The sequence below is a fragment of the Megalops cyprinoides genome, chromosome 2, assembly GCF_013368585.1.
Source record: "Megalops cyprinoides isolate fMegCyp1 chromosome 2, fMegCyp1.pri, whole genome shotgun sequence".
In the NCBI taxonomy this organism is placed as follows: Eukaryota; Metazoa; Chordata; class Actinopteri; order Elopiformes; family Megalopidae; genus Megalops; species Megalops cyprinoides.
The window spans coordinates 8,974,648-9,001,122 of NC_050584.1; the positions used below are offsets into that span (position 1 = coordinate 8,974,648).

A 26,475-nucleotide genomic window follows, 5' to 3' on the forward strand; every position below is an offset into this window, starting at 1 on the left:
AGGTCAGTATGATTAGGGAACAAACAACACTGTGAGAAATGGTGAATTTTCCCACAGAGAGGTACGTAGGGACAGAAAGGGTTTCAAGGGGCTGTAGTAAGCAAAGTTTTCATATTAATACACCTGGAGAAAATAGCCTGAACTGAACTGAACTGAACTGAACAGAACTGAGATCTCACAGTACTGTGTCTGTGTCAACAAATGATCTGTTTCAATCGGAAGGGCTGAGAAAGGACATGCAAAGAAAAGCAGCTACCTTTGAAAACACTTTCACACTTTCGATTCTTTCAGTTCTCCATGTCTCTCCATCTGTCTCTCTGTCTGCGTGTAAATATCCATTCTGCTCTGTGTCTCCTCAGCCCGCTTTCGCAATGTCAAGCATTTCCCATGTATGTCTCTATCTATGTAATGATTCTCTCTGCATTTCTTTTTTTGAAACCATTTCCCATCCATAACAACATTTTAGTGCTTACTTATGAATTGTGGAATGTGCTTGATATGTGAAAGCTGTATGTCTGTGCTGTCAATGGCAAGACCATGTAGAATTTCTACAGTTTAGTAAAAAGTGAGTCAAAGTGGCCGAGTAATAAGGGATGAATTCAATCATGCAGTCTGGAAGGAATGCAGACCTTCTGGTTGGGTTGCGCAGAGCTACCCAAAGACTTGTTAATTCATGCTGTAGAGGGCACATTTGAGAGGCAGGCGCGGGGGGGTGTGGATAGCATATTTATTTGACATTTATATGACCTTAATAAATTGTAGGAGAAAATGGCTGAACAAGATGAATGCCTATGTTCTATCTTGTTTGTCGTTTCGTTCAAATGACTGTTTATGGGAAAAAAAACACAGCTATTAAAACTATACAGCATAAAACAACTGTATATAAGAGTTATATTGTATTACACCTGATATATGTAATGGGCTGTTTCTTGTTAATGACATTTTAAATGGATTCTCTTGTTGATCACACGTGTTTATAAATAAAAACTGCGCCTTTAAGAGGCTACCCTCCGGATTGCTATGGTTACGATTTGTACACAAAAATGTCCGACCGGGCAACGAAAAACAACGTGTCGTTTTTGATTAATACAAGACACAAATAAAAATGCACTTATTAAATTAAATCTTGCATTTTTATCTTTAGGTGAAAGCATACGTTTTACGCTCTTGCGCTGACTTGCACTTCATGGAGCTGGCAACTGCTGAAAGTGCCACCATGTTAAACCAAGAATCCGAATCACCAACTCAAAATGCGTTTGATCCGGTCATGAACAGACACAGACCTGCTTCAGAGAAAACACAGGTAGGTGCAGTAAGTCGAAAGTGGAATGGAACGCTAAATGACCAGCTAACACGTTCAGTATTCGGTTGCACGGTCCACGAAATTGCGTGGTAATACTTACAATGATCGTGGACTGTGAAGGGTCAGTCCAAAAAATAAATACCACCGGGATAATGAGATGACAGTGATCATAACTATGTATAGGCTATAGCTAGTTGTGACAGAGTGATAAAATGACAAAGTGGCTGTTCCTCTTCTCTTTGTGTATTTTCCCTCTGTCAGGATATTTCTCATGTGCTGGCCAGCATCTTCAAAGACCTATACACAGCAGAGGTTATTGGAAAAGACACAGTGGCTAATCTCACAAAGTCAAGAAGGGGAGGCAACAGTTACCATGACAGATACGTGGAGGAACTTCAACAGGTGGTGTTTTTATATAAGACATGCTGCAGTAGTTTTCTCTTTTTTTGCCTCTCAAAATTGTGTAAGGAATGCATTAAAACAGAAATGGTGGGGTTAGAGGCTCTGTAGTTGGCATTTAGGTGCAATTCAGCAGCATTAGGCTCTAGTTGTCAATAATCTGGCATGTGTTTACTTGCAGGTCAGTTTAGGATACAGAGAGGGTTTTTGCACCCCTCTGGGCATTTTGAAGGCATCCTCTAGTCTTATCCCATTTGCAGATCCATTTGGAGTATAACCGGCGGATGAATGAGGCTGATATGCTCGAGAAGCACATCCTTAAGGCCCGGCTCCAAGCCTCAGCTAAAGAGGAGCGGGTTTACAACAATATAGTAGAGGAAGTGGGAGACGCCTACCATCAGCTGGGCCTACCTCCAGGTACACCCCTCTGCCCCCACCCTGCTAGCATTATTAGTTTTGTTTTCTTTTTCTTTGTTTCTCTTTTGTAAAACATTTGAAGGATCCATGATAAACCAAATTAAACATAACCTGTAGCATTCCACTTGTACTGTATCTCCCATTTCACTTATACACTATATGGCCAAAGGTATGTGGACACCTCTCCTAATTATTGAGTTCAGGTGTTTCAGCCACACCAGTTGTTAACAGGTGCATAAAATCAAGCACATAGCCATGCAATCTCCATAGACAAACCTTGGAAGTAGAATGGGTCGTACTGGAGAGCTCAGTGACTTTAAACGTGGCACTGTCATAGGATGCCATCTTTGCCACAAGTCAGTTCACGAAATTTCTGCCCTGCTAGATCTGCCTCGGTCAACTGTAAGTGCTATTATTGTCAAGTGGAAGCATCTAGGAGCAACAACAGCTCAGCCACGCCGAGTGCTGGAGCGCGTATCAAGTAAATACCGCCTATCCTCCGTTGAATCACTCACTACAGAGTTCCAAACTGTCTCTGGCTGCAAAACCAGTACAAGAACTGTGCGTCAGAAGCTTCATGAAATGGGTTTCCATGGCCGAAGAGCTGCACACAAGTCCAACATCACTACGCGTAATGCCAAGCGGCGGCTAGAGTGATGCAAAGCACGCTGTCACTAGACTCTGGAGCAGTGGAAACGCGTTCACTGGAGTGATGAATCACGCTTCACTATCTGGCAGTCTGATGGACGAATCTGGGTTTCACGGATGCCAGGAGAGCGCTACCTACCGGAATGCACAGTACTGTAAAGTTTGGTGGAGGAGGGATAATGGTCTTTTTCAAGGTTTGGGCTAGGCCCCTTAGTTCCAGTGAAGGGTAACATTAATGCTACAGCATACAAAGACATTTTAGACAATTGTATGCTTCCAACTTTATGGCAACAGTTTAGGGAAGGCCCTTTCCTGTTCCAGCATGACTGTGCCCCTATCCACAGAGCAACGTCCATAAAGACGTGGTTTGACGAGTTTGGTGTGGAGGAACTCCAGTGGCCTGCTCAGAGCCCTGACCTCAACCCCATTGAACACCTTTGGGATGAATTAGAACGCCGATTGCGAGCCAAGCGTTCTCATCCAACATCAGTGGCTCACCTCACAAATGCTCTTTTGGCTGAATGGGCACAAATTCCCACAGACACACTCCAAAATCTTGTGGAAAGCCTTCCCAGAAGAGTGGAGGCTGTTATAGCTGCAAAGGGGACGGGGGGGGGGGGGGGTAGCAATTCCATATTAATGCCCATGGTTTTGGAATGGGACGTCCAATAAACTCATATAGGTGTGATGGTCAGGTGTCCACATACTTTTGGCCATATAGTGTATCTCCCATACATACTGTATGTGTTGGTAATTCTGAATACCTATAAATGATTGGTATTTTGTGTTTTCCCAGTAAAATCAACTTTTAAGTGGTGTGTGGACAACAGTCTCCTTAAAAGCAATAACTTGATTTGTCCAGAGGATTACATTACAGAAGAGGCTCCGCTCATTAAACCACCCAGAGGTACTGTGCAGTTGGTGAATCTCTAGCAGGTCTGAGGAGATAATGCCTTCACATTTCATTGAAACGACCTTGGTAATCTTGTCTGGTTTCTTGTAGGAAAACTGACACCAGGGTTTGCCAAAACAACAGTTTGCTTCGATAAGCATATCAACAGACTGCCTCAGGACGATGGGTACACTGAAATTCCACCCCCTGACAGGATGGCGCAGAGCATGCTGAAGGATTCAGAGGAGACCCTTATGCTCCCCTCAACTCCAGAGTCAAGCACCTTGTCCCAAAACAAGCCCAATGGGGTGAGTCATTTAGCTGTCAACAATAGTGTTTTGTCAATGCTGTGCTCATGCTCGTATTCTCTGGTAGTTCTGAAACTAGTAAACTTTGGTATTTTTTTATTTTTATTTTAAATGGAATTACTACATAACATTTAAGATGGCATTATTATTATTATTAGTAGTAGTAGTAGTATTACTAGTATTATTATTATTATTATGTCATAGGATCTCTAATGAGACAGCAAGACAGGACCTTTGTTTCTCCTCTGAACATTTCAATGTTTACAATGTTTCTGTTGCCTCTAATACACTATTAGAATATTAGATAATAGGAATGCTTCTGTGATGAATGTCAATAAATAGTTTTAACCCAACTGTATTTTAGGAGTGCTCTGGAAATTGCAGTGTAATGTATGCAGGAATATGTGTAGGTAATTCTGTAACGCTTCTCCTGGCTGTTCGTGTGCCTGCCTCTGTCTCAGAAGCCCAGCCAGGACTGCAGGCCAACGTGGATGGGGGGCCTCAGCGAGAGCCGCAGGGCTGAGGAGAGGGCCGCGCTGCTAAAGCTAAAGGAGCGACACAACTTCCTGCGCAACCCCCGCTTCCTGCCCCCACATGCCCACCGCGGAGGGAAGTCCCTCATCCTGCCCCCGAAGAGGGCTGAGAGGCTGGTGCAGGGAGGGAGGGTGATTCTGGAGGAGAGGTTTGCCCCTGTCGCCGTCACTTTGTCTCACAAGCATTTTTTTGTTGTGTTACATGTATAAAACAAGACTAAATTAATTGTCTGGGAAAACAGCATCAAAAGACAGTTCTTAATAATTAATGTTAAATGGTACTTACTTAAATATGGACATATTTTGCCAATTAGTGTAATTTTGTAAATGCCTTTCATTATGTAAAAATCCACCACAGACAAGATGTTGTATTGACTCTGTCCTCTCAGCGGAGTGAATTCTAGCATCTACTACTGTGATAATATTCAGCACACTACAGATTCTCTCCGGATGTTACAATCACTGAAGCCATGTTCCTTATGCACCACAATTCTTTCTTTGAGGAACCGCTGAAGTACAATATCATTCACTCAAGCCTGTTATCTATACTTTTGACCTCTGCCAATCTCATTCTGTTGTGCTGCTTCAGGATCTGTAAAATACATGTGCAAAAAAGCTGTAACAAATTTATTGCAGCATCTTTGTCCCTGAATGGTCCGAATAAGGTGAATGTTTTGACCCCAGACTCGCTCTTGTACATAGTGTTTTGCCAAGCATGCTGTTAGCTGTCGGGGTGCACAAACACTGAATCTTTTCATTGAATAATCTAAATCACTCCATGCCCAGCTTCACGTATTTACTAGGCAGTTTGACACTGACAGTACATCTCACATGGAATTGAGCCAAAGAAATCACAAGACCATCTGACTGTGCTCTCTCATTGAGAGAACACATTAACTCTATACAATACACTGTTGATTTGTCTATATGATTATTCCCATTTGGCCCATACAAACAACAAAAGGCTCTTCTGAAAAAGCCAATTACATTATCAGATTACTTCCTGTAACAAGATAAGTCCGGTACAAAGGGACTGACTTGAGTTCATTATGGACTGGAGGTAAACACTGAATAGCTGGCACCATACACCTGGGCTGCTTTTACCAGAGTCAGACAAACCCCTCTGCTTGTCAACAGCACGGTTGTCTCTTCAGCAGTATGCAGCTACAGCAAACATGTCATGTTTGACGTGTTTTGTTGTGTTGTGGTTTAGCATATGTCCTTATCCAATTTTGTGCTTTACATTCTAAGTGGAGGGAACAAGAAGTCACTTTTGTTTCCACAACAGAAAGAGAGTGCTGTGTCCACTGTCTGGGGTCTAGTGTCCTCATCCGTATTCCATTCGCTAGGGTGTTTTTCAGCGTGGATGACACTGATGTGCCTGTGTGTGATGAGAGGCTAGTGACACCCTCTTCAAGCTGATTGCCATACTGAACCACACCATGAATTCATGCTTGTATTTCCAGATTTTCATTATCAGGAATTCATTCATTTCAGGTTTAGTATTAATAATGTCAAGATATGTACCAACAGTATACTGCAGTATACTTCTCAGAAAGGAAAGAAAGGCATTTGCATGAAATGCTGTACAGATGCCTTTCTTCAGGATGACTATCATTAAATAGGTGGATAGTTACTGAAAATACTAGGTACCTGTACGAGCACAATGACAGCACTCCACTTGGGAATCAGTTACTTAATTAGTCGCTGTTACAGTTAGTCTGTTACAGTTAGTCTTGTTACATTTATGTCATATTTATCTATTTATCTATTTATTTATTTCAACCTTTATTCATCCAGAAAGTCTCTTGAGGTTCAAAATAAAGAGATAAGGTCATCCCCGTATATTCCCATATGCGTGTATACGTATAAAAATGGGGTCACGCTGCTGCCACAACAAATGAACCACTACAACAATGTATCTTAACTTTGATTTAGTTAGTGTTAGCAGGGCAGAATATTTTGATAGGTTATTGTTGTGTGATATAAAACACTCTTGTCTTTACTCTGCTGTATGGCCAATGGTACAGAATGCAAAATACAGAAGCCTTTCTTTTCCAACAGCAGCCCAGAGGAGCCAGTCCCAGTCTTTCTGGCTAATCCTCCCATTGTCTTCTTTACAGACTACAGAGTGGGACAAGTTTATGAGGTACGGGCTGCTTCCTTTCGTCAGTATTACTCATGGTCATGCAATCATGAGAACGATGCAGTCCTAGGATCTAATTTCCATTTGACTGCATGTTATTTAGCATAGAAATCACATTGCCATATCTGTCAGCCTGGTGAGATTAGCTCCATCACAATTTCTGTTGGACCAATTAATTCAGGATAATAACCTCCATCATCTATAGCACGCTTTCTACAGTGTGCATATTTGCAGAGGAAACTGCATTTTGTCACTGGTGTCCCTTTGACTACCCTGTGCTCTATTGTGTTGAGTATCTGGACTGTCCCCTGCTGTAGACCACGGTGGAGCTGAGGAACATGACTGCCACCAGCCGCCATGCCCGTGTCATCCCCCCTACAACACCAAACTTCTCCATCGGTCTGGGTGAGTCTCTGTCTGCCACATGTCTGCCCCATTAAAAAAAACGACAGTCATTTCAGGGATCGTCCACTGCTGTCCAGGTGGGCGACAGCGGCACCAGAATATGGACAAGATGATGTGTATTACTGTAGGTGTGTTTATGTGTATTAAAGAAAATACATTTAAATCAATAATAATAACTATGTGTCAGTGTTAGCTTTTATTGACCATTGGTAATATACGTTTAAACATGTTCTCTTGTCTTCTTTGAAGATTTGGCCCACTCAAAGTGATTTGAACTTTACAAGGCTTTGCTAAGCAATTTCCATTTTCAAAAGGCGTCTTTTCCACAGGTAAAAAGAATGCAACGGGCTAGAGCTCAGAACGTCAATTTAGACATGAATCAGTCATTAAAAATTCTTGTCCCTGTTTCCTGGGACACTCTGTACAAAGATAATTGTTCTGCATTCAGAGTATGTGATGATACCCGTAGGGGTGTGGTGTTTCCTTGGGATGTGCCTTGGTATGCCTTATGTGTACTAGGCCATTATGGGCCAAGAAATACTTTGTCAGAATAAATGCTGACATGTTGAGGTAGTGCCATCTGTTGTTGTACAGCAGGAAGAGTCACTGAGCGCATATCGCAATGGTGCTGATGGGAGTTGAAGTCCTTAGACAATATGGGCTACTTTTACTTTAACTCTGAATTGCATCTTCCATCAATGTCTCTGTGAAACAGATCGTGAAACTTTGCCTGTTGAGCCTTGTATTGTGAGCACCAGCCCGTTACACACACACTGATTTATATTAGGTGTGGAGTGAGTGTGCGTGGTGATGCGTGTGCCGTTTCTCTAGGTAAGTTCCCAGGTGAAGGGGGTACTGTCGCCCCTGGCATGAGCTGCCAGTACACAATCCGCTTTGCCCCAGACTCGCTGGCTGACTTTGAGGACTTCATCCTGGTGGAGACTCAGGCCCCATATCCCCTCGTTGTGCCCATCGAGGCTCGGCGACCCCCTCCCATCCTGACCCGTGAGTCTCCCAATGCATATCACAGTCGTCAACTCAATTTGAAAACCCAGTTTCATTACTTAACTTCGTGAAGAGACTGGGTGTCATTGTATTTGCTGCTGCCCGTACATTTATACAGATCAGTTCATATAAATATAATCAATATACACATTATTCACACTGATTATCTTTTGGGCACATGCTTGTTGAAAATGAACGGTTGTGTTCCTGAATAAATCCTGAATGCCAAGAGGTGAATGTCATGGGCAGAAAGACTATTGACCTAGTTTGTAATAATTCAGTAACAGTTTAACAAGGACACATGCTGCCATTGATCCCCACTGTGTCCCCAGTACCCAGTGTGCTGGACTGTGGTTATTGTCTGGTGGGTGGGGTGAAGATCGTGGAGTTCCTGTGCCAGAACGAGGGCCTCAGTGATGGGACCTTCTGTATTATGCCAAAGAGACTGTGGCCAGCCTCCAACTTGCGGGTAAAGTCCTCGTGTCTGTCTAAATCCACCGAGGACCTGCTGTGTGGAGACATGTCCCATAATTCCCTTCCTGGACGACGCATTTTACATTATGTGCGTCTCTGCAATAGGTTGAATTGAATGTCATTTTTTTACTTGGCACCTCAAACCACAAATCTTGTAGACATAAACTTGGAAGACTTGCTGACACATTCTAAATTAGATTCCCATCACTCAGTAGAGTCTGCATGTCCTACTTCAGCTACCCTGCGGTTTCCTCTACCGTACCATCATTAATTAGGAGTATAGCTCAATTTCCAGTTCCACAATTGTGCAATGCAATAATTTATTTTGGCTTGGCATAGTGATATGCTATAGTCAAGTATTTCAAGTCACGAGGAGGGAAATCTGCTCAGCTGTGTTTGCATTCTGGGAGATCTGGATTGTCCCTTGCTAATATGTGGTATTTTTCCCCTCACAGTCAGTGGTCACTGGCAGCTTTGCTGAGCAGCCTCCGTTTGGTGTCAGCCCCTGCCTTTTTGACCTGCTCCCTGGTCAGGCCACCATGGTGGAGGTGTGCCACTTAAAAATTCTATTTTGCTACTAACACGTCTTTCATGTATATATATTTTTATCTTTTTTGTTTCTAAGGCCTGGAACGTGGGGTAAGTTGGGGTAACTTGGGGTAATAGATGGAATTCTTTGGCAACTCTGGTCTTTGTCTTGCAAGCACCATGCATACTTGGTACATCCAGCCCAGTAATTTCCTTGAGTTTCATTTTGTAATTCTTAACATGCTTCGTAACTGTACATAAAAGAGTCTGTTTTAATAAAAATGCAAAATAACATATAGGGCAGGGGAACCTGTGATATTTACCAGAGAAATCATCTATTGTAAGTGTGCCTGTGTAAGTGTTTACACCTCTTTTACACCTCCCTTAGGTTGCCTTCTTCCCCACCGCTCCTGGAAGCTGCTCTCAGGTCTTCACCATAGTGTGTGACAACTGCCAAGTGAAGGACATCACCATTCAAGGTTAAGGGTTTTCTGCCCATTAGAACTATATCTGCTTTTTGGGCTAGTTGTCTCAGACTGTTCACTGTTTCCTGTCATTAAATAAACATGCTACAAGAAAGTCTGTCTAAATACAAAATCACCTGCTGGTGTGTGTGGCTGTTTGTCAGGACAGGAGGTGTTCCACTCTTTCAGTAAGGATATGAAGTTGACTTCCCCTTAGGAAGTTTAGGATGCTCGGTGTTAGGACAGGATGTTGACAGTCCTGTGTGGACCCTCACTCAGGTACAGGGCAGCTGATTGCCTTGGAGTTGGTGTCTGTGACTGGTGGGGAGGACCGGCCAGCCCTGGGGGAGCTGTGTGACCTGACGGCTGAGCATTTCATCCGCTTCGGCAGTGCCAACCCCCATTTTCTGCTTCAGAAGACACTGGTCATAAGGAACAATGCGTAATGCCCTGCCATTTTAGCGCCTGACCCTCCCAAGCACAGCACTCTCTCCCAGCCATGTTTGCTACAATTAAGCCATGTTTCCTCTAACAAGCAGCACTGTTACTTGCCAAATTGAATTAAGCAAAAAAAAAAACACATTTTCTTGTTGAAAGTGGTGCCAAATACTTCCATAATTGAATGGCTTAAGGCTCATAGTTCACATGTTTTTCATTCCTCTCTTAATTTAGGCAATATTTAAAGATGCAGTTATAGTTCATTTTTGACAACTTGGCAGAAACAAAGAAATTCTTGCATGACAGCATGGTTTGTTAATATAATTACAACATTTAGAATTGTGGTTGTATAATTAGGACATGGTTTTATGGCCACACTGTTTTATTGTTTTATTAATTTATTAACAAATGATGCGCGGTGGTACTTCAGTGCCCCTTGAGGAAAGGCCTATTTTAACCATACAACTGGAACAGAAATAAAACCTATATATTTATTTAGCATTAGTTTTAAGAACAGGCATGTGTGTTTGGTCACAAGAATGCCCTACAAGACTGAAACAATGTGCTTGAATTGTCATATTAAATGAAGCAAACAAGTTCTTCAGTGTGCAGCTTTCTATCCTTTTATTACACTGATGCACTGTTTTGAAAATCTAATGACACAGTGTCTTTCCTGCTCCATGGCTTTGATTTAGTCACCTGGAGCTGCCGTTCCATTGGCAGATCATGAAGCCCAACCTGCAGGATCCTCTGCTTGAGGAAGAGCAAGATCCTGCCCACATCCAGTACCAGTTGGCTACGGAGGGTGTGTTTGACATCAGCCCGCAAGTCGGCTCGCTCGCCCCCCACCAAGATCACGAGTTCCTGCTGAGCTACTGCCCCCTTGAGGTACTCAGGGCTTACTCACTCTGATAGGGATCTGCTGAATGGACCTCATCTTTACCAAAATCTCTGCAATCACAGCAATGTATAGATGTGTGTAGGTCCCTGAATGGGGCCTGGATTCATGGGTCTTTTTTAATTTGGTCTGCCAAATGATTTTTCCAGATTTTTCTCCCATTTTGGAATGCCCAGTTGTGTCGTAGTAGCTGCCCCGTAGGGTGAAACAGAACATGTGATGTCAGCCACTGGTTCTACACACACTTCCTTCCACTGGGTATATAGTGGTGGCGTAGGTCGCCCAGAGGCTTGTCTCGTAGCTCAAACGGTGCCCCCGCTGACGGAAGAGAGCACGAGTTAGTCTCACCCTTCTGGATTGTTGGTGCGTGTCGTAGCTTCAGGGCATCAATGACAACCGGGCTTTTGAAATTTCTGAGAGGAGTGGGGAAAAAGCAACAAACGTTCCAAATTTTTAAAAAAAAAAAAAGAAAAATAGTTGATGTTTTTTTGCAGGAGCAATAATGTAACAGGAGTCCAGGGGGTGGTTAGACTGTGGTTTCCCAGATGGTTTCATACCAACCACAGCAGAAACAGAGCAATAATGTGTGGCATTAGGACAATGGCACTCAACTAAATGAAGTTAGTATCAAGAACTAAATGACCAAAGAGAGCATTGACAATGGAGTAGTGATTACTGGCTCTGGATATAGTTTTTATGCTGGAGAAGACCTCTCCAGAGGTCCTTGAAATTGCATTTCATTTCACAGAATGTGTTCCTTGTAAAAATGAATGTCTTGCTCTGTTTGTTTCAGTTGAAGGAGTACCATAGTGTGTGTCACCTGGTTGTGAGGGACATCCCAGATCCTCCCAAAGAACCCGATGATAAAGGGTAATACTCTCATAAGTACAGAACAGTACATAGATCTGCGGAATATATTTCTCTCACTGGCCCAAACAGAACAACTACCTGCATCTGTGGATATAGTAGAAACCTTTTTGGGTTCATGTAACTGGATCTAACCAAAGAACAAGACCAGATTGAAAGTTATTGATCTAACAAAACATGACTTTGAAAATATGCTGTGCTGATGTTCTGGATTTGAATGCTCAAATAATTTGTCAGCACTGTTAGGAGAGAATAGCGGCCCAAATCAGCAGCTGTATGCCTTGAAATAGCTAAAAGGGCATTTTGATGTAATGTCTTGATTAATGCATTCATTGCTCTGGCCTGACATTTCTGTTGCTCATTCTAGAGATGCTGGTGTTTGAATCGCTTAATGCCCTTCACAGTATTGCCAAATTTAAGCAGTAAATGTAAATGGTCTCTTATTACCAGGACATCTTTTGTTAAGATGGCAATGTAAGTGCTGACCTACTAATTTGCACATTTTTTGTATCCTGTTTTTTATATAGTACACCTCAACACCTAGAGGTGGCCACTAACGTGAATGATGTCATTGTAATGGAGATTGAGGTAAAGGGGTCAACTGAGCCCTACAAGGTCCTGCTGGAACCCTATGCCATTCACTTCCCTGGGGAGACCTTTATTGGGACAGCCATCAGGAAACGTTTCAAGGTGGGTTATCATCATTATTCAAAACTTCTATGACTGAGCACAGCCTTGGTAGTGCAGCAGACGTTACCAAGCATTAAATATGGAAATACTTTCTCATGGCATATGTAAGATTCACACACCTCACTACCCACATGGAGTTTCACAACATCACTTTTTGTCATTCACAATGGGTGGTGAATTACCTGTCCTTATGTAGATTTATGTAAAATGTTTAATTACATGGCCTTGCCCGTAATATGTTTCACTCCTCATCTGAAGATGTGGAACAACAGCAAATCTTGCATCCAGTTTCAATGGGACAGGCTGTGCAACTGTCACATAATGGAAGTGGAGCCCCCTGTGGGTGAAATAGGTAAGAATCTGTGCCAGTGGTGTTTCTTTCTTATTCGTGGCATAACAATGTAACAATGTAATGATGTGCCTAACAAAAAAGCACAGAATAACATGTTAGGTTAATTTTGACTGATGTCACAGTGCATGTTAGGAACCATGCAGAATGTATCTTTCTGAAATTATAAGTCCTGAGACTGTAAATTAAATAAACCAGATACAGTGCCAGTCAAAGGTTTTGACACACCTACTCACAGGAGGGTTTTTTTTCTGAAGTTTTAATATTTTACACATTTTAGAATGATAGTAAAAACATCAAAACTATGATATAACACAAATTGAATTATGCAGTGACCAAAACCTATATTTTAGATTCTTCAAAGTAGCCATAAAATAGCTAAAAAATATTTATAGATAGGCATCAACTCCACGATTTATATTTGTCTAAGAAACAAACTTCAAGAATTTAAGCGTAAGTCTAGACTTAGATCAAAATGTCTTTGAATGCATGTTTCCCATTATCTTAATCAGGTGTGTCCAAACTTTTCACCGGTACTATATATGTGCCAAAGGAGTTGTACTAGACTGCCAATCAAAGTGTGCAAATATTAAAGTATGTTTTCTAATGACCGATAGTAAGTGTTTTGCTGGTTACACCAATGGAGCAGAGGAGAGTTTAAGTGCAAGTGACTGGTGTGATTGTGTTTCAGAGATGAACGAGTGTTGTGATCTGGAGCTGGTGCTGACAGGAGGGAAGCCTGGTCCGTTTGTGACCAGCCTGCTGTGCCACATCCAGTACCACTGCCAACCCGTTGCCCTGGCCGTGGAGGCCACTTTCAAGGTGAGGGAAGGAGGTGTCAGTATTGAGGCACTCTTACCCCTGCTCAGTGCAATAGCTGCTCAAACAGTGAAGTCACAAAGCAGAAAAGTATGGCAAGGCAGTGTTTCATATATTTTGCTGCACTTAATTTAATGCATGTTAGTTATCACTGCTGTTGATTGGTGGGGATTTTGTCTCTGTTCGCCTCTGACTTTGTGATTCTGATCCAGGGCCCCAAGCTGAGCATCAGTGTTCCCAGTCTGGACCTGGGCCTGATGAAGCTGGGAGACCAGGCCCAGTCTAGCATCCAGATCACCAACAACACCCAGCTGGAGGCCTCTTGGATCTTCCAGGAGCAGCCAGAAGGCCGGGACAACAATGAAATGCAGGTACTGCTCTGGAATTGGAAACATAACACTGTCCGTCAGTGATATCTGTTACAACATTGACATTAATATGAATAGTATCAATATGAGATCTATGGGATTCAGCTGCCTCACAGCTAAGTTCATCTTCTATAGCCACAAATCCAGCTCATTCATTCCTGCATTTTAAATCAATTTAAACTCTTTACATTTACAGAAAGGCCACAGCATCAACACATCCTCATTTGTAAAAGAATGCTAAACTAATGTAACAATCTAATTGCGGCTTTAATGTAGTCTACTCTTTCTAGCTCTGAGTGTGAATTATCTTTCAGGATAGGCAAACATCTACTTCAGTGTCACCATTAACTGTGTAACCTTTAGTAAAGATGGAGTTCCAACTTTTAATTCACAACCTTAATCTTGTAACTTTGAAATGTACCTACAAGAGTGTCTCTTCTTTCATCTATAATCCATTAAGAAAACAATGTAGAAATGGGGAAGGTCTTTGAATATGTGGAAAATGACCTTAATTTCAAATGAATACAGCAGGCATTCACTCTGCTTTGACCTCAGTCCCTCTCAGCCTCGCTCTAACACACTCTACTGCAATTCAGAGCGGCTGACTCAATCAGCTACAATGCATTTAATTGCCGTGATGTTATGGTATTTATAAAAATCAATAGCAAAATTAAGGACAGCACTGAAATACTTTTTCTACCTTTTTTTTTCCAAACTGAAATTAAGCTCACTTTTTCTGTAAGATGCTTCAAAAAGTAATACTGCCCCGAAGTTTGTTACTGATTTGACTGTGGCTAAATGCTGTAGTCCACTGAGCTGGCCATTCAGTGAGGATGTGTGTGCTGCATGTCTGCCCTGACAGATCAGCATTGAGCCCCACAGGGGAGTGCTGCCCCCTCTGGCCTCCTGCAGCGTGGATGTGCTCTTCAGACCCGTGGCCTGCCGGCACTTTGAGACCATCCTGGAGCTGGCGGTTGAGAACGGGACTGGATGGTGAGGAAGTGCTCCCTGTTGCTCATGCACCAGTTCACGAAATGAAATGCATCCTCAGCGTTCAACTTTTAACCAAAAATCCACGAAGACGCAAAACAGCTCATCAGTAACGTCATTTTCTCTATTCACGAGAGGAATGCATGCGTTTTTCATACCGGCATTTATCCATTCCTTCACATTACTTTCACTCGTACAAATGAGAAAGCTGTAGCTGGTATTTTATCAACAGCAATGACCTCCAAACTCTGCAGCCTGGTTCCACAATTACACTCTGGAATATCATAGGAAAATCTCCTCAGACAGATTTATTGTGCAATTTCCTCCACACGATTTAGCAGCTCTGGTGTTGACCATGACTGTTATGCACTCTGGAATTTGAACGAGCCGTTTTAGGTTCAAAGATGGGGCACGTGCTTGTGGACAGCCTGCTGCTGTGGTCCTCTGAAGTCACGTCGTGCGAAAGGGAGGGAGTGCTGGAGGTGACAGAACTCTGTCTGAACCTCTGTCCACAGCCACCTGTCTGTGCAGGCGGACGTGCAGTCTCCATCGGTCTGCCTCCTGAGCTGTGAGCTGGCGTTCCCTGAGCTGTACGTGGGGGTGTCGGCGAGAGGAACTGTGACCCTCTTCAACCAGACCCTCCTTCCAGCACACTTCTCCTGGGGCAAGGTTTGGCCTTGCGTCATCATACTGTAGCCAGGTCCAAGCAGCCCACAGCACTTCCCATCCAGACACGTAAAGCAGCACCTTGCCTAGAGCTGAAGCCACAATGCCCATTCTGAACGCTGAACCGACATACATTTGGTCACACGTTGAGACATCACACCATCTTAAACCAGCTCAGATTATGATTCCTTTGTTTGCACTGGTTGTCTCAGAAGAGCAGTGGGTTTTTTGTCCATAAAGATTTGGACCATATACAGTATATTTACACACACACACACACACACACACACACACACAAACAAGTTCAAACCGATGCTGTATACCAGTGTGTAGGTTCCTTAGTCCAGAACTGACTCATCAACCATCACTCCTATACTCTGAAACAGTCTGCTGCTGTTCTGGTTTCTGTCTTCCTTACAGCTCCAGGGCAAACAGGCCTCCCTCTGCTCTGCCTGCTTTTCTCCTCCCACAGGCACTCTGGGCCCCAACGCTCAGATGGAGGTTGGGGTGGAGTTCACAGCTCACACCGATGTACGTATCTGCACGAAACATAAGGGGCAGCCATTGTGACACATTTATAATGTTATACTATAGAGTACTGTAACATTTAGCATTAGAGCTTCAGCTTGCACCAGCACCTTTGATGCCATCTTAAATCATCCAGATAAACTGTTGAAAAGGGGATCTAGTGGCAATATTTTGTCGTTGTTTTCTGTTATGTAGAAGTGTTTAATCATGCATCAAGTGAATGAAGGGTTAAGAAAAGAGGGCCAAACAGTAAAAGTAATGTGATGTTATGTGGCATGCCATTGTATTTGCTCTAACTGATCCAGCCTGGGGTGGAGAGGCCCGCAGTGTGAATGAGTGAGGTGTGCCACTGGACTGGAGCTCCAGTGTCTGCAGTGGACATAAAGTGAAGCAGCTTCAGAAAAGCCAGCAGTGTTGATTAAGCCTTGGCTCCGTTCATGTTTCCTGAACTTGAGCAGCTCCTACCTCTCTCTCTCTCTGTTTCCCTTTCCCTCTTACCTTCTCTCTCTCTTTCTCTCTCTGTAGGTAGAGCTGACAGAGGTAGCAGCGATCTGTGAGGTGAAAGGGATGCAGGAGCCTCTTGTTCTGGGCTTCTCTGCCAAGGCCAAGGGCCTTCATGTTTCCTACTCTCTACCTCCTGACTGGTATGTTTTACCCACAGTTCCAGAGAGCCCATGAAGAAACACGCAAGACCCAATTTATGTTTACGTATTTCATGTGTATGTTGTGTATGTTAGCTGTGTTAACTGTGTGTCTCTGCTATCTCTTATGTCCCTTGGCACATGTGTTCTCCATAGCCCCACTGCAGACAGTCAGGACAGCTCAGCACTGGTGCTGGACTTTGGAAGTGATGTGGTTTTAAGGAAAGCAGTCACCAAGCAGCTGATGATAACCAATCACACAGCCATCCCTGCCCCGTTCCACTTGGAGGCGGAATACTTCACGGGACGCCCTACAACACCAACTCCACCAGGGGGCGCTGACTCCAGACACCAGTACTGCTTCTTTCCTCTAGCCCCGTGTTTCCCAACCCTGCTCCTGGAGGCACACTGTCCTGCATATCTTCTATGTATCCTTCCTGCTTGACTAAATCAGGTGTGCTCAGCTAATCAAAAGTGCCACTGATGAGTTCAGTCAGGTAGGTAGAGCAGGGATAGATAGAAGATATGCAGGACGGTGTGCCTTCAGGAGCAGGGTTGGGAAACGCTGCTCTAACCATGACAAGAGACAGAATTTTTTAATGACCCAAATTGGTAACATTATAGGCATGTCACATCCCAACAGAATTTGATGAAATGCCTCTTTCTTTGGCTCTGATTTTGAAGACATTCTTTAAGCTTTTTTGGGGGGGGTTTACACACATCATGATTTACTGCATCTGTCAATCCTTTGTTATTTATACTGGTGTAACCTCACCAAGAAATGGACCTGAGAACTGAGAATCTGAGGATTTCTGAGAACTGAGAACACATTTACAAAAGAATTATTGGAATGGAGATTTGCATTCGCATAAAACACTCTCTTTGCTCAGTCAAAATGAGGTGACTACACCCTCTTGTGGGAAGGTGTGAGCAGTACAGTTTAGATTCACAAGGCTATTTTAAGAGCATTTCCATTGAATAAAAATTAATATATATTGCTTTGAATTAGAGAATGTATTTGTCTGCACATAATTTTGTTTCAGAGCCTCATGTTTGCGAAGACAGCTACATCCCATGCAAGTAAAGAAGGCAGAGGAGAAAGAACACCAGGGTGAGCATGTTTTCCAAAGCATTTTTGTTCCTGTTAAATAAAATTACAATTCATTTTTTGTTGTTGTCAGGTTTGACATTCTTCACTACATTAGGTGTGAGCTTTGACCACAATGTCTTGGTGACAGACTTTGTGAATAGCCTGCTGGCCCATGGAAAAGGTGCTGCATTCTTTGTCCAGCCAGCCGCTGGGACACTGGGGCCCTTTGAGACACAGACTGTGGACATCACTGCATTTACCAACATGTGGGGAGATTACAGGGATCATCTCATATGTAAAGTAGGTTTTAGTGCATTTGATGCATCTAAACGTTTGTATTTAGGTTGCCATCCCTGTTCTCTGAAAGAGGCTTTCTCTAACTGGCAGTGTAGCATAGACCTGTGACCGAAAGGTTGCCGGTTCGATTCCCCACTTGAGCACTGCTGTTGTACCCTTGGGAAAGGTACTTAACTCACAATTGCCTCAGTAAATATCCAGCTGTATAAATGGATAACATTGTAAAAACAAACTGTTACTGGTGTAAGTTGCTCTGGATAAGAGCATCTGCAAAATGTCAATAATGTAATGTAATGTCTAACTGACACATGTATCCATTCATTTAAAATTAATTCAAACATACCAAAGATCAATGCCAATCTGCAGGACCTGTGTTACTCTGAGAACTTGACAAGAATTTGTATAGGGCATGATTCTGACCAGTCCTCTCTCTGTGCCATAGGTGGGGGATCTGGAGCCAGAGGCCATCCCCATAAAGATGTCAGTGAGGGGCTGTCCCATCTACTTTCAGATGATGGGACCACAGCTGGAGGCCCAGACCCAGGGGCCGATCATACGGTGTGCTGCGTTCACATAGGGACTTCATTCAGCAGTGCTTGTTTAGGTGGAGCTCACATGCCAAATTGTGAATGATCACCACTGAGTGAATGGTATAGACATGACGTTGATGGTTTTTGGCTCCACAGGTTTGGTGCGCATGTCTCTGGTGGAGATACAGTCTCACGGTCACTTCGTCTAAACAACACAAGCCCATACAGTAAGAACCCTCTTACTAAACTGAACATGCTTTCTCACCTCATGTCTCTTTGCAGTCACAGTTCATTTCTCAGCTTTCAGAGGCTCTGCAGCCCAGGTAATAGCAGGTAGCAATGATGGATTGTAGAAAAGGGCCACATGTGTCTGTTTCTGTCTTTGTCTTTGTTTGCGCACCACCCCCACCTCTCACAGGCACTTGTTTACAACTCAGCTGAAACCTGGCCAAACCGGTCCTGCTGCTCCCCTTATCAGCAGGACCCCCACAGGGAACTTGAGGCACAGGCGCACCCCCAAGGACGGCCCCCAGGTCACCATTTGCCCTCGGACCTGCCCGTATCCTTTGGCCACCAATCAGGGCCTCAATAGGGCCGGGGATACGGGACAAGATAAAGGTGGTAGTGACCTCCCCCACCTCAGTACCGTAACAATATCTGGGAGGTGAAGAACTGGAGAGACTAAGCCTTTGGGGACAAAACCTTGTGCTGTTGTTGTGTGCGTCTGTGCCAAAGGAACCACACACACATACACCACAAACCCTTGCATCCATCCATTCAAAACCCCCAATAAACAACTGAACCCGGAACCTGACTCCTGTGTCCTGACCGACACCCCACTGTGACAGCAAAGTAGCCTGAACCTAGTACGGGTGAAACTGCCCCCTCAGTTTCATGGATACTGGATAATAGGCAGCACAGTGGCATACAAATCCACATTACAGATGGTCAAATTGTAACGATGTGCTACTGTAAATAAGATTATGTATTTTTATGCATCCTCTCTAAGAACCTTATGCTGGCAACAATAGTGCCCGCTGATTTGACAGTAATGGGTAATAGCCATTCCAGGCTGTGTGGTCTTGTGAGAGAGTCATTGAAGAGTCACTGAGAATCAGTTAGATGTGTCATGTACCGTGACATGTCTTGCTGTTGTGTGGCAGACATCCGCATGGACTGGGAGACCTACAATCAGGAGAAGGGAGACAGGAAGTTGGTGGACCTGGTGGTGTGGTACGGGGAGGCCTTTCCCCTGAAGGACGCCGATGGGAACGAGGTCCTCAGGGGTAGGCTTGGCTCCAGCCAGAGCGCCACTCCCAGTTGGGACTGGAGCCACACCCCTTGCTCCTCAAGAACAAGCTCCTCCCTCAGGAGTGAATGTGTGAGTATACAAAGCTCCTTAATATGTGCATGCTCAAAACACACTATCTATCAATACAGTATTTTCAAACATGTGAAGCATAATTACAGCAACAGTCATAATGGTGCAGTGGAATCAAGTTTTTAGTGGTTATTTATTCATTGAAATGTTTTATTGCCAATATTTGTTTTTTTTTTTCTAACATATTGTGTCCCTGAAGTCATCATAGCATTTTCATCAAGTTAAATTCATTTTCCTCGGTGTCCACAGTGCCCAGAGGGAGTAACAGAGCAGCAAGAGGAGGATGAGGATGAGGAAGAGACGGGGATTACTCATCCACTCACTCCATTAAGGAAGCTTATCTCTGTACACCTCAGGCCTCACGAGGGCAATGTCTCTGACTACCCATACTGCATCACTCCACAGCAGATAGTACATATCTCCTTCCCTACTAAACTAAATAAATGGGAATTTTCACTTTCTAATATTGTAAAGGAAAACAAATGTCTTTCACATCTACATTTCATTGTCTTTTTTGACTGGACTTTTCTTTATTACAGGTGGTTCCAGCAGGGGGCAGCTCTACGATCCATGTGTCATTCACACCATTGACGTTTTCAGGGCCCACCAGTGACCCCATGTGTTTTGGCTTTGCCTTAGGCTTCATGAGCCTGGACTGCAAGGTGAGTGATAAATGTGTTGTTTCCTTCCAGTAATTCATAATTATTACCAATATTATTGTCATTTTAACATATGCTGTCACCCAGAGTGACTTACACAGGTTAGAATTTTTACATGTTATGCATGTGTACAGCTGGATATTTATTGAGGCAGTTCTGGGTTAAGTACCAATATCAAGGGTACAGCATCAGTGCCCCAGCAGGGAATCGAACTTGCAACTTTCTGTTATGAGCACTGCTCCTTACCACTGTGTTACACTGTGTTCCCCAGTGTCTTTGTTGACACTATCCACCGCTTGCGTCACTTGCACCTTGTGTTGTGTTAGGCGGCCTCCTGTATTCCTGGGAAGGTTGAGAGAGCACAGGGCTTTGAGCTGGAGCCCTTGAGACTGGACCTTCAGGCCTCAGTGAAGCCTGCACTGTGAGTTACCCATGGTGACACGCACATTCACCCATGTACCCAGCCAGCAAGTTTTCTAAGTATCATACTCAGTTTACAACACACACTTTCCTTTGTAGCCTATCAGTACAAATGGAAGAGGAAGAGGATGCGCTTGAGTTCTGCGCCATTGCCAGCGATTTAATACAATGCAAAGTGAGGGACTCACACAACGAGGTGAGTAGAATGCTACCATTAAAAGCGAGGGACATCAGCCTTCTGTTGGTACGAACAGCAGAGCAGGTTAGAACAAGGTTAAGACAGACCAGGAATTTGAAATCAAATGTGGCATCTGCTTAAATGCAGCAATGTCATTAAATGGGTTTTCATGCTAACAATAGTGTATACAGTTCTGACCTGCAATAGCAGGTCTATCTATGCCTGACCTTTTTTGGTCACTTTTTCAAATTTTATATGCCTTTTGTTATATGAATAAAAGGTGAGCGCAACTGACTTGTGGAAGTTTACATTCAGAGTATTTAAAATGCATTCAAAGAATTTTGTAAAGAAATAGACAGGATCATTTTAGGCAGATGATGTAGCTGATATATGAATTATTTCTCCTGTTGTTTCTATCATTTCTTCATTCTGTTACAGCTCGGTTTAACTCACTGTAAGAGTCTTTGACCTAAAGTTCCCTTTCTCTGTTTGCTTTTGCGTTTCATTTCACTCAGTCAGACTTTTGGTTTTTTTGGTAGAGGTGATGTTGATGCTACTTTAGCCAAACTCCTGTTAGTGCAGTGAATTTGTCATTGTTCTGACTGCTGTTTACAAACTTTCACTCCTCTGCTAGCAGACATTGAGGGAGTCCGTACGGACACGGAACTTCCAGCTGAAGAACACCACTCAGATGCGCCTGTACTTCAAGCTCAGCACCCAGCCCCCGTTCTCCATCCTGCTTCCTCAGAACAGAGGCAGGACCGGGAGCTCCAGTCACCACCCTGAGGAGCCCCAGTCCTTGATCCTCCGGCCACAGCACAATCTGCAGGTCCAGAGTCACGTCCACGTGTCTTCTTATCCCCCCCACCCATGTCTTCATCCGCCTTTCCATCTGATTCCTCATCTCCTCTATTCCCCTCCTTTTACTTGACAGGATTCATTTTTCCTGTTTTTATCATGCTTTTCCTTACCCCGCTCATCTGTACATTTGCCTCTCCATCTGCGGAGGCCGTCTCCTGTGATGTTCCTCATTGCCACACATGGAATTTTCATTGCTACTGACAGGTGAAAGTGGCCTTCCACAACTCCCCCTCCCTGCTGACCTATCAGAGCCAGGCATCTGAGCAGCTCCCGTCCACAGTGCAGCTGATCCACACTGACACGGGGGAGAGGAAGCTTCAGTTCCAGCAGAACCTGTCAATAGAGTACAGCAACAACAGCGTGCAGGTGAGTGGGGTCTAGCATTACTGTTTGACTTTTCAGTTATCATGAATAGCATGCGTGTATACATATATGTGTACAGAAAGTAGACAAAATGTTGTGAATGTCGTATATTAATATTTGGAGTTGGGCTGTGCTTTGCCTTCAGACTAGTTTTAATCCGGGTCATCCAAAATGGCCTTGTATTTCTTGACCATAATTTTACCACGCAGAGCAATAGTCAGACCCCAAAATCTGGCTGCCAGTACCATTAACAGATCCACCACCATGTTTAACATGGAATAGGCAATATGGCCTTCTCCAAACATGAATCTTCCCAGATGTCGGGAAAAAAACAGTAAAAAATGATATTACTTTCTTCCAAACCTTAGAAGTACAGGGTTTGTGCTTATTATACCAGGTTGCGTTGTTGCCTTGGTTGCAAGTAGTCTGCAAATGGCAGCCCTGCCACAAATATCAGTCTTGTGAAGCTCATGAAGTACAGTCACAGAGGAGTAGATTCAGTTCCCTGTCTGCTTCAAGCTTCGAGTTGTGACCACTCTTACCTGATGGAGTTTTTCCTTGTTTGGTGTATGCCGTCATGCTTTTTGACACTGTTCCCCTTGACACATTAAATAATTTTGCCTTTTCTGTGACTCAGGCACCTACGATTCAGGTATCAACTACTTGACCTCTTTCAAAATCCGTTAAGTCTCTCATGTTGCTTTAAAAACTCACATATTTAAGTTTTGATTTTATTATTATTTTTTTTTATAGCAGAAACATATGGGAAATTAGCACTGACATTAAGATGAAACACATATGTAGACTCTTTTTTAATTGCATTTAGTTACTTCAAAATATGAGTCCTTCATTTGGTGTTTACATTATTTTGTCCACCCTCAATATATGTGTGTGTGTGTATGGGTGTGTGTAGATATGTATACTAGAAAGTAATGTGCCTAAGTTAGAATCTTCAGAGTCTTCCCTCTTGCCTCCTTGTCTCTTCTTAAGATGGTGCCCCTCATGGCCCACCTTTCCCTGCCTACCTTGTACCTCTCTGATGACACCATGGACTTTGGCACCTGCTATGTGGGACAGACCCACATCAAAGAAGTCTTTCTCTGCAACCGAGGAGGGTCCTGCAGCCACTGGACAGCATTTGTAGGTAATGAGTCACAACTGCATCCACGTTGCATCCAATGCGATCCTAGCAGTATGTATACAAATTTTTATTAATAGTTTCAATAGCATATAGCAATTCCTGCCGAAGAGAAAGTTCCCATGCAATTGCGTTCACATCTTTGGAATAAGTAGTATCACTTTTGAAATTGCTATATCTGGAGGCAAGCTGTGCTTTGTTAAAACATTTAAACATAAAAATTTAAACATTTATATGTTTGTCCATAACTCAAAGGCAATAGGTGTAATTATAACACTTTTAAAGGAAAAAATCTGTATTATATACGCACCCACTTGGGATCAATTTGTGATGAATGAAATATGAATTATGTGGAATGAAACACTGCCTTCTGTTATTGTAAATGCAGTTTGAAGTCCAATTTACTTCATTTTCCTGGCACATAGACTACCCCATGTCTTTGATGTACTCTCCAGTTGCTAATTAGAACCTTGTATATAGTATAGCTGCTTTTCCTTAATCAGAGTTCTCTTTGTACTACATACAAATATTATGAGCTGAGCTGAAAATGGATGAACACCAGGGAAAATATTTCTAAATTTTATTTGATGACAGATCTAAAAAGGGTGATGAATCCTTTTGAAGCAAGCAGAAGGAGTTCCCCCCAATAGTACTATTTTCAAGTTTAAAATAAATCAGTATTTAAACAGGACTTATTACTTTTTATTGCCGTGGAATGGTGTGCACAAACCAGCAGATACCCACCCCTCTTAACTTTTCTCCTCTTCTGGTAGTGGGTGGATGTTTCATTTTGATTTTGCCAGTTTGTGCTCAGATATTTATACTGGTCATCAGCGGAAAATGGGAAATGACTAGGCATCTTCAGCAACATGGTACAGGAGACCTACCTGGTGAGCAACCAATAACTGGCATCACAAAAAATTATGTTCAAAGTTCAAAGGTCTACAGTCTGAGTTGCCTCTCCTCTAGGTATTTGAAATAAATTGGGTGGCAGTATAGCATAGTGGTTAAGGAGCAGAACTCGTAACTGAAAGGTTGCCGGTTTGATCCCTGCTGGGACGTTGCTGTACCCTTGGGCAAGGTACTTCACCCACAATTGTCTCAGTAATATCCAGCTGTATAAATGGATAACACTGTAAAAAGAACTATAACCTATGTAAGTCATTTGGAGTGTCTGCCAAATGAATAAATGTAAATGTAAATAAATTGCCCTTGAATCCACCCACCTTGTCTACCATTCACACCGTCCTTTATGTCAGTGCATGCATTGAAACCAAACAAAGAAAATTTGTTTCCTGCTCTCAATCTTCTGTAAACAGGCCTTTAGGAGAATGCTGACCTTTAAATAGTGACTACATATTTTCCAACCCTGCCTTCGTAACAGTAGACGGAGAGACCAGTCCATTCAGAGTGACTCCTGGCTCTGGAGTTCTGGAACATCGTGTTGGCTCCTGTAGACAGCCTCTGCAGATCAGCTTCATACCCAGGTATGCAAAACACTGCTTAAGACAGTACTTTGCAGCTACAAGCTAGCGTGGAAGACCTTACCAAAGATACCACAAGACATGTACCTTCTGTCCAGATTATACTGCAAAAAAGAACAACCCACAAATTTCAAATTATTCCACATTTCCAAAGATACCACTGTATTATAAATAAATTATTGCTGCTCACAATGCATAAATGTTTACCCTTTGACTATGCATCTGTGTGGTTTCCTGGCGTACCATGACTGCTGAAGCACTGGTAGCAGAGGATGATGCGTACTCCTTCAACCTGCCACATCTTTCTATTACAAATCCCCAGAATATTGGACCACATGTTCTATAGAATGGAAACCCTGCATTTCTGGAACTTACAAAAAGAGCTCTCTCAGTGACCTTAATTAAAACTTTTAATATATATACATATATATATATATATATATATATATATATATATATATAAAAAATTCTTGGCCTCCCTTGCAGTCTCTTTTATTATGGTCAATCACTTCATTTTTGTATTAATAGGTACAAATAGAGTCCACAATGACATTTATTTTCTGCACTGTATATGCACAGCCTTGTTTTGTAATGATGGTAACTTGAATGGGCTTCCTGCAGTGACCAAGGTGAGTCTAGAGCCACCATCAGAGTGCAAGGGATTCTGGGAGAGCCACCAATCCAACTGCTGGTCCAGGGGAAGGGCTCCTTCGATGAGAGATATGTGTCGCTGCTGGCTGATGAGTAGAAGTGCAGTGCAAGACAGACCTGGCAAGCAGACAAACAGCTCTAGCACTTTGGATGACTACAGCTACTCTGGGTGAAAACCTCCGACTCAGTGCAGTCTGAGGCTTCCTCCAGTTTCCTGTTCTGTTGAGCTGTTGAGGCCCTACGACAGTCACTATATATGCACTGGACATGAAGAACAGACATGATTTTGATGTGGTCGTAGAAAAGGCAGCCTTAGTAAAGAATAACAAACCTTCATTTTCAAAAATGTTTTTTTAAATTTTCTCTTTAATGAAATACACCATTGCTCATAATGTGCTGAAATTAGATACCAGAAAAAGACTCCATTTTCACATTGTGATGTACCAAGAAAGAAATGTGCTGTCTGGCCCTGACACAACCACCTAATTCTACCAACACATTCTCTTCACACTAGTTTTGTGCATTTTTATTTGAATGTATTTCAATTCCAAATAAACAATTCTATGTCAGTCTCAAGTCTAAGCAGATCTTGTAAGAACTGTCAATACATGGACACATTCCACAAATGAGACATTTCCACTTCCATT

The 26,475-nt window shown here is 43.0% G+C and overlaps 1 protein-coding gene across 1 annotated transcript; it reads left to right on the plus strand.

Moving 5' to 3' along the window:
* Positions 1-1,168: 1,168 nt before the first annotated feature.
* Positions 1,169-26,057, plus strand: dlec1 (DLEC1 cilia and flagella associated protein). Its single transcript, XM_036521421.1, has 38 exons — positions 1,169-1,303; positions 1,565-1,705; positions 1,963-2,119; positions 3,564-3,674; positions 3,771-3,967; positions 4,429-4,617; positions 6,548-6,649; positions 6,964-7,051; positions 7,883-8,056; positions 8,389-8,525; positions 8,986-9,078; positions 9,447-9,537; positions 9,802-9,964; positions 10,656-10,848; positions 11,652-11,728; positions 12,253-12,415; positions 12,674-12,767; positions 13,456-13,586; positions 13,796-13,954; positions 14,814-14,944; positions 15,457-15,610; positions 16,028-16,138; positions 16,661-16,779; positions 16,933-17,130; positions 17,820-17,887; positions 18,015-18,166; positions 18,606-18,721; positions 18,850-18,920; positions 19,857-20,074; positions 20,345-20,485; positions 20,614-20,736; positions 21,060-21,154; positions 21,253-21,349; positions 21,966-22,160; positions 22,397-22,558; positions 23,546-23,699; positions 25,078-25,180; positions 25,799-26,057. Exons 1-38 carry the CDS (start codon positions 1,187-1,189, stop codon positions 25,923-25,925), a joined length of 5,112 nt encoding a protein of 1,703 aa, XP_036377314.1. The 5' UTR covers positions 1,169-1,186; the 3' UTR covers positions 25,926-26,057.
* Positions 26,058-26,475: the final 418 nt, after the last annotated feature.

What these genes read in the sequence shown, in the direction of transcription:
- dlec1 (XM_036521421.1), top strand. Translation starts at nt 1,187, where the DNA reads ATGGAGCTGGCAACTGCTGAAAGTGCCACCATGTTAAACCAAGAATCC. An exon ending in GGCCAGCCTCCAACTTGCGG is followed by an intron (nt 8,526 to 8,985) that starts GTAAAGTCCTCG and finishes TTCCCCTCACAG; the next exon opens with TCAGTGGTCACTGGCAGCTT. An exon ending in CACACTTCTCCTGGGGCAAG is followed by an intron (nt 15,611 to 16,027) that starts GTTTGGCCTTGC and finishes TCTTCCTTACAG; the next exon opens with CTCCAGGGCAAACAGGCCTC.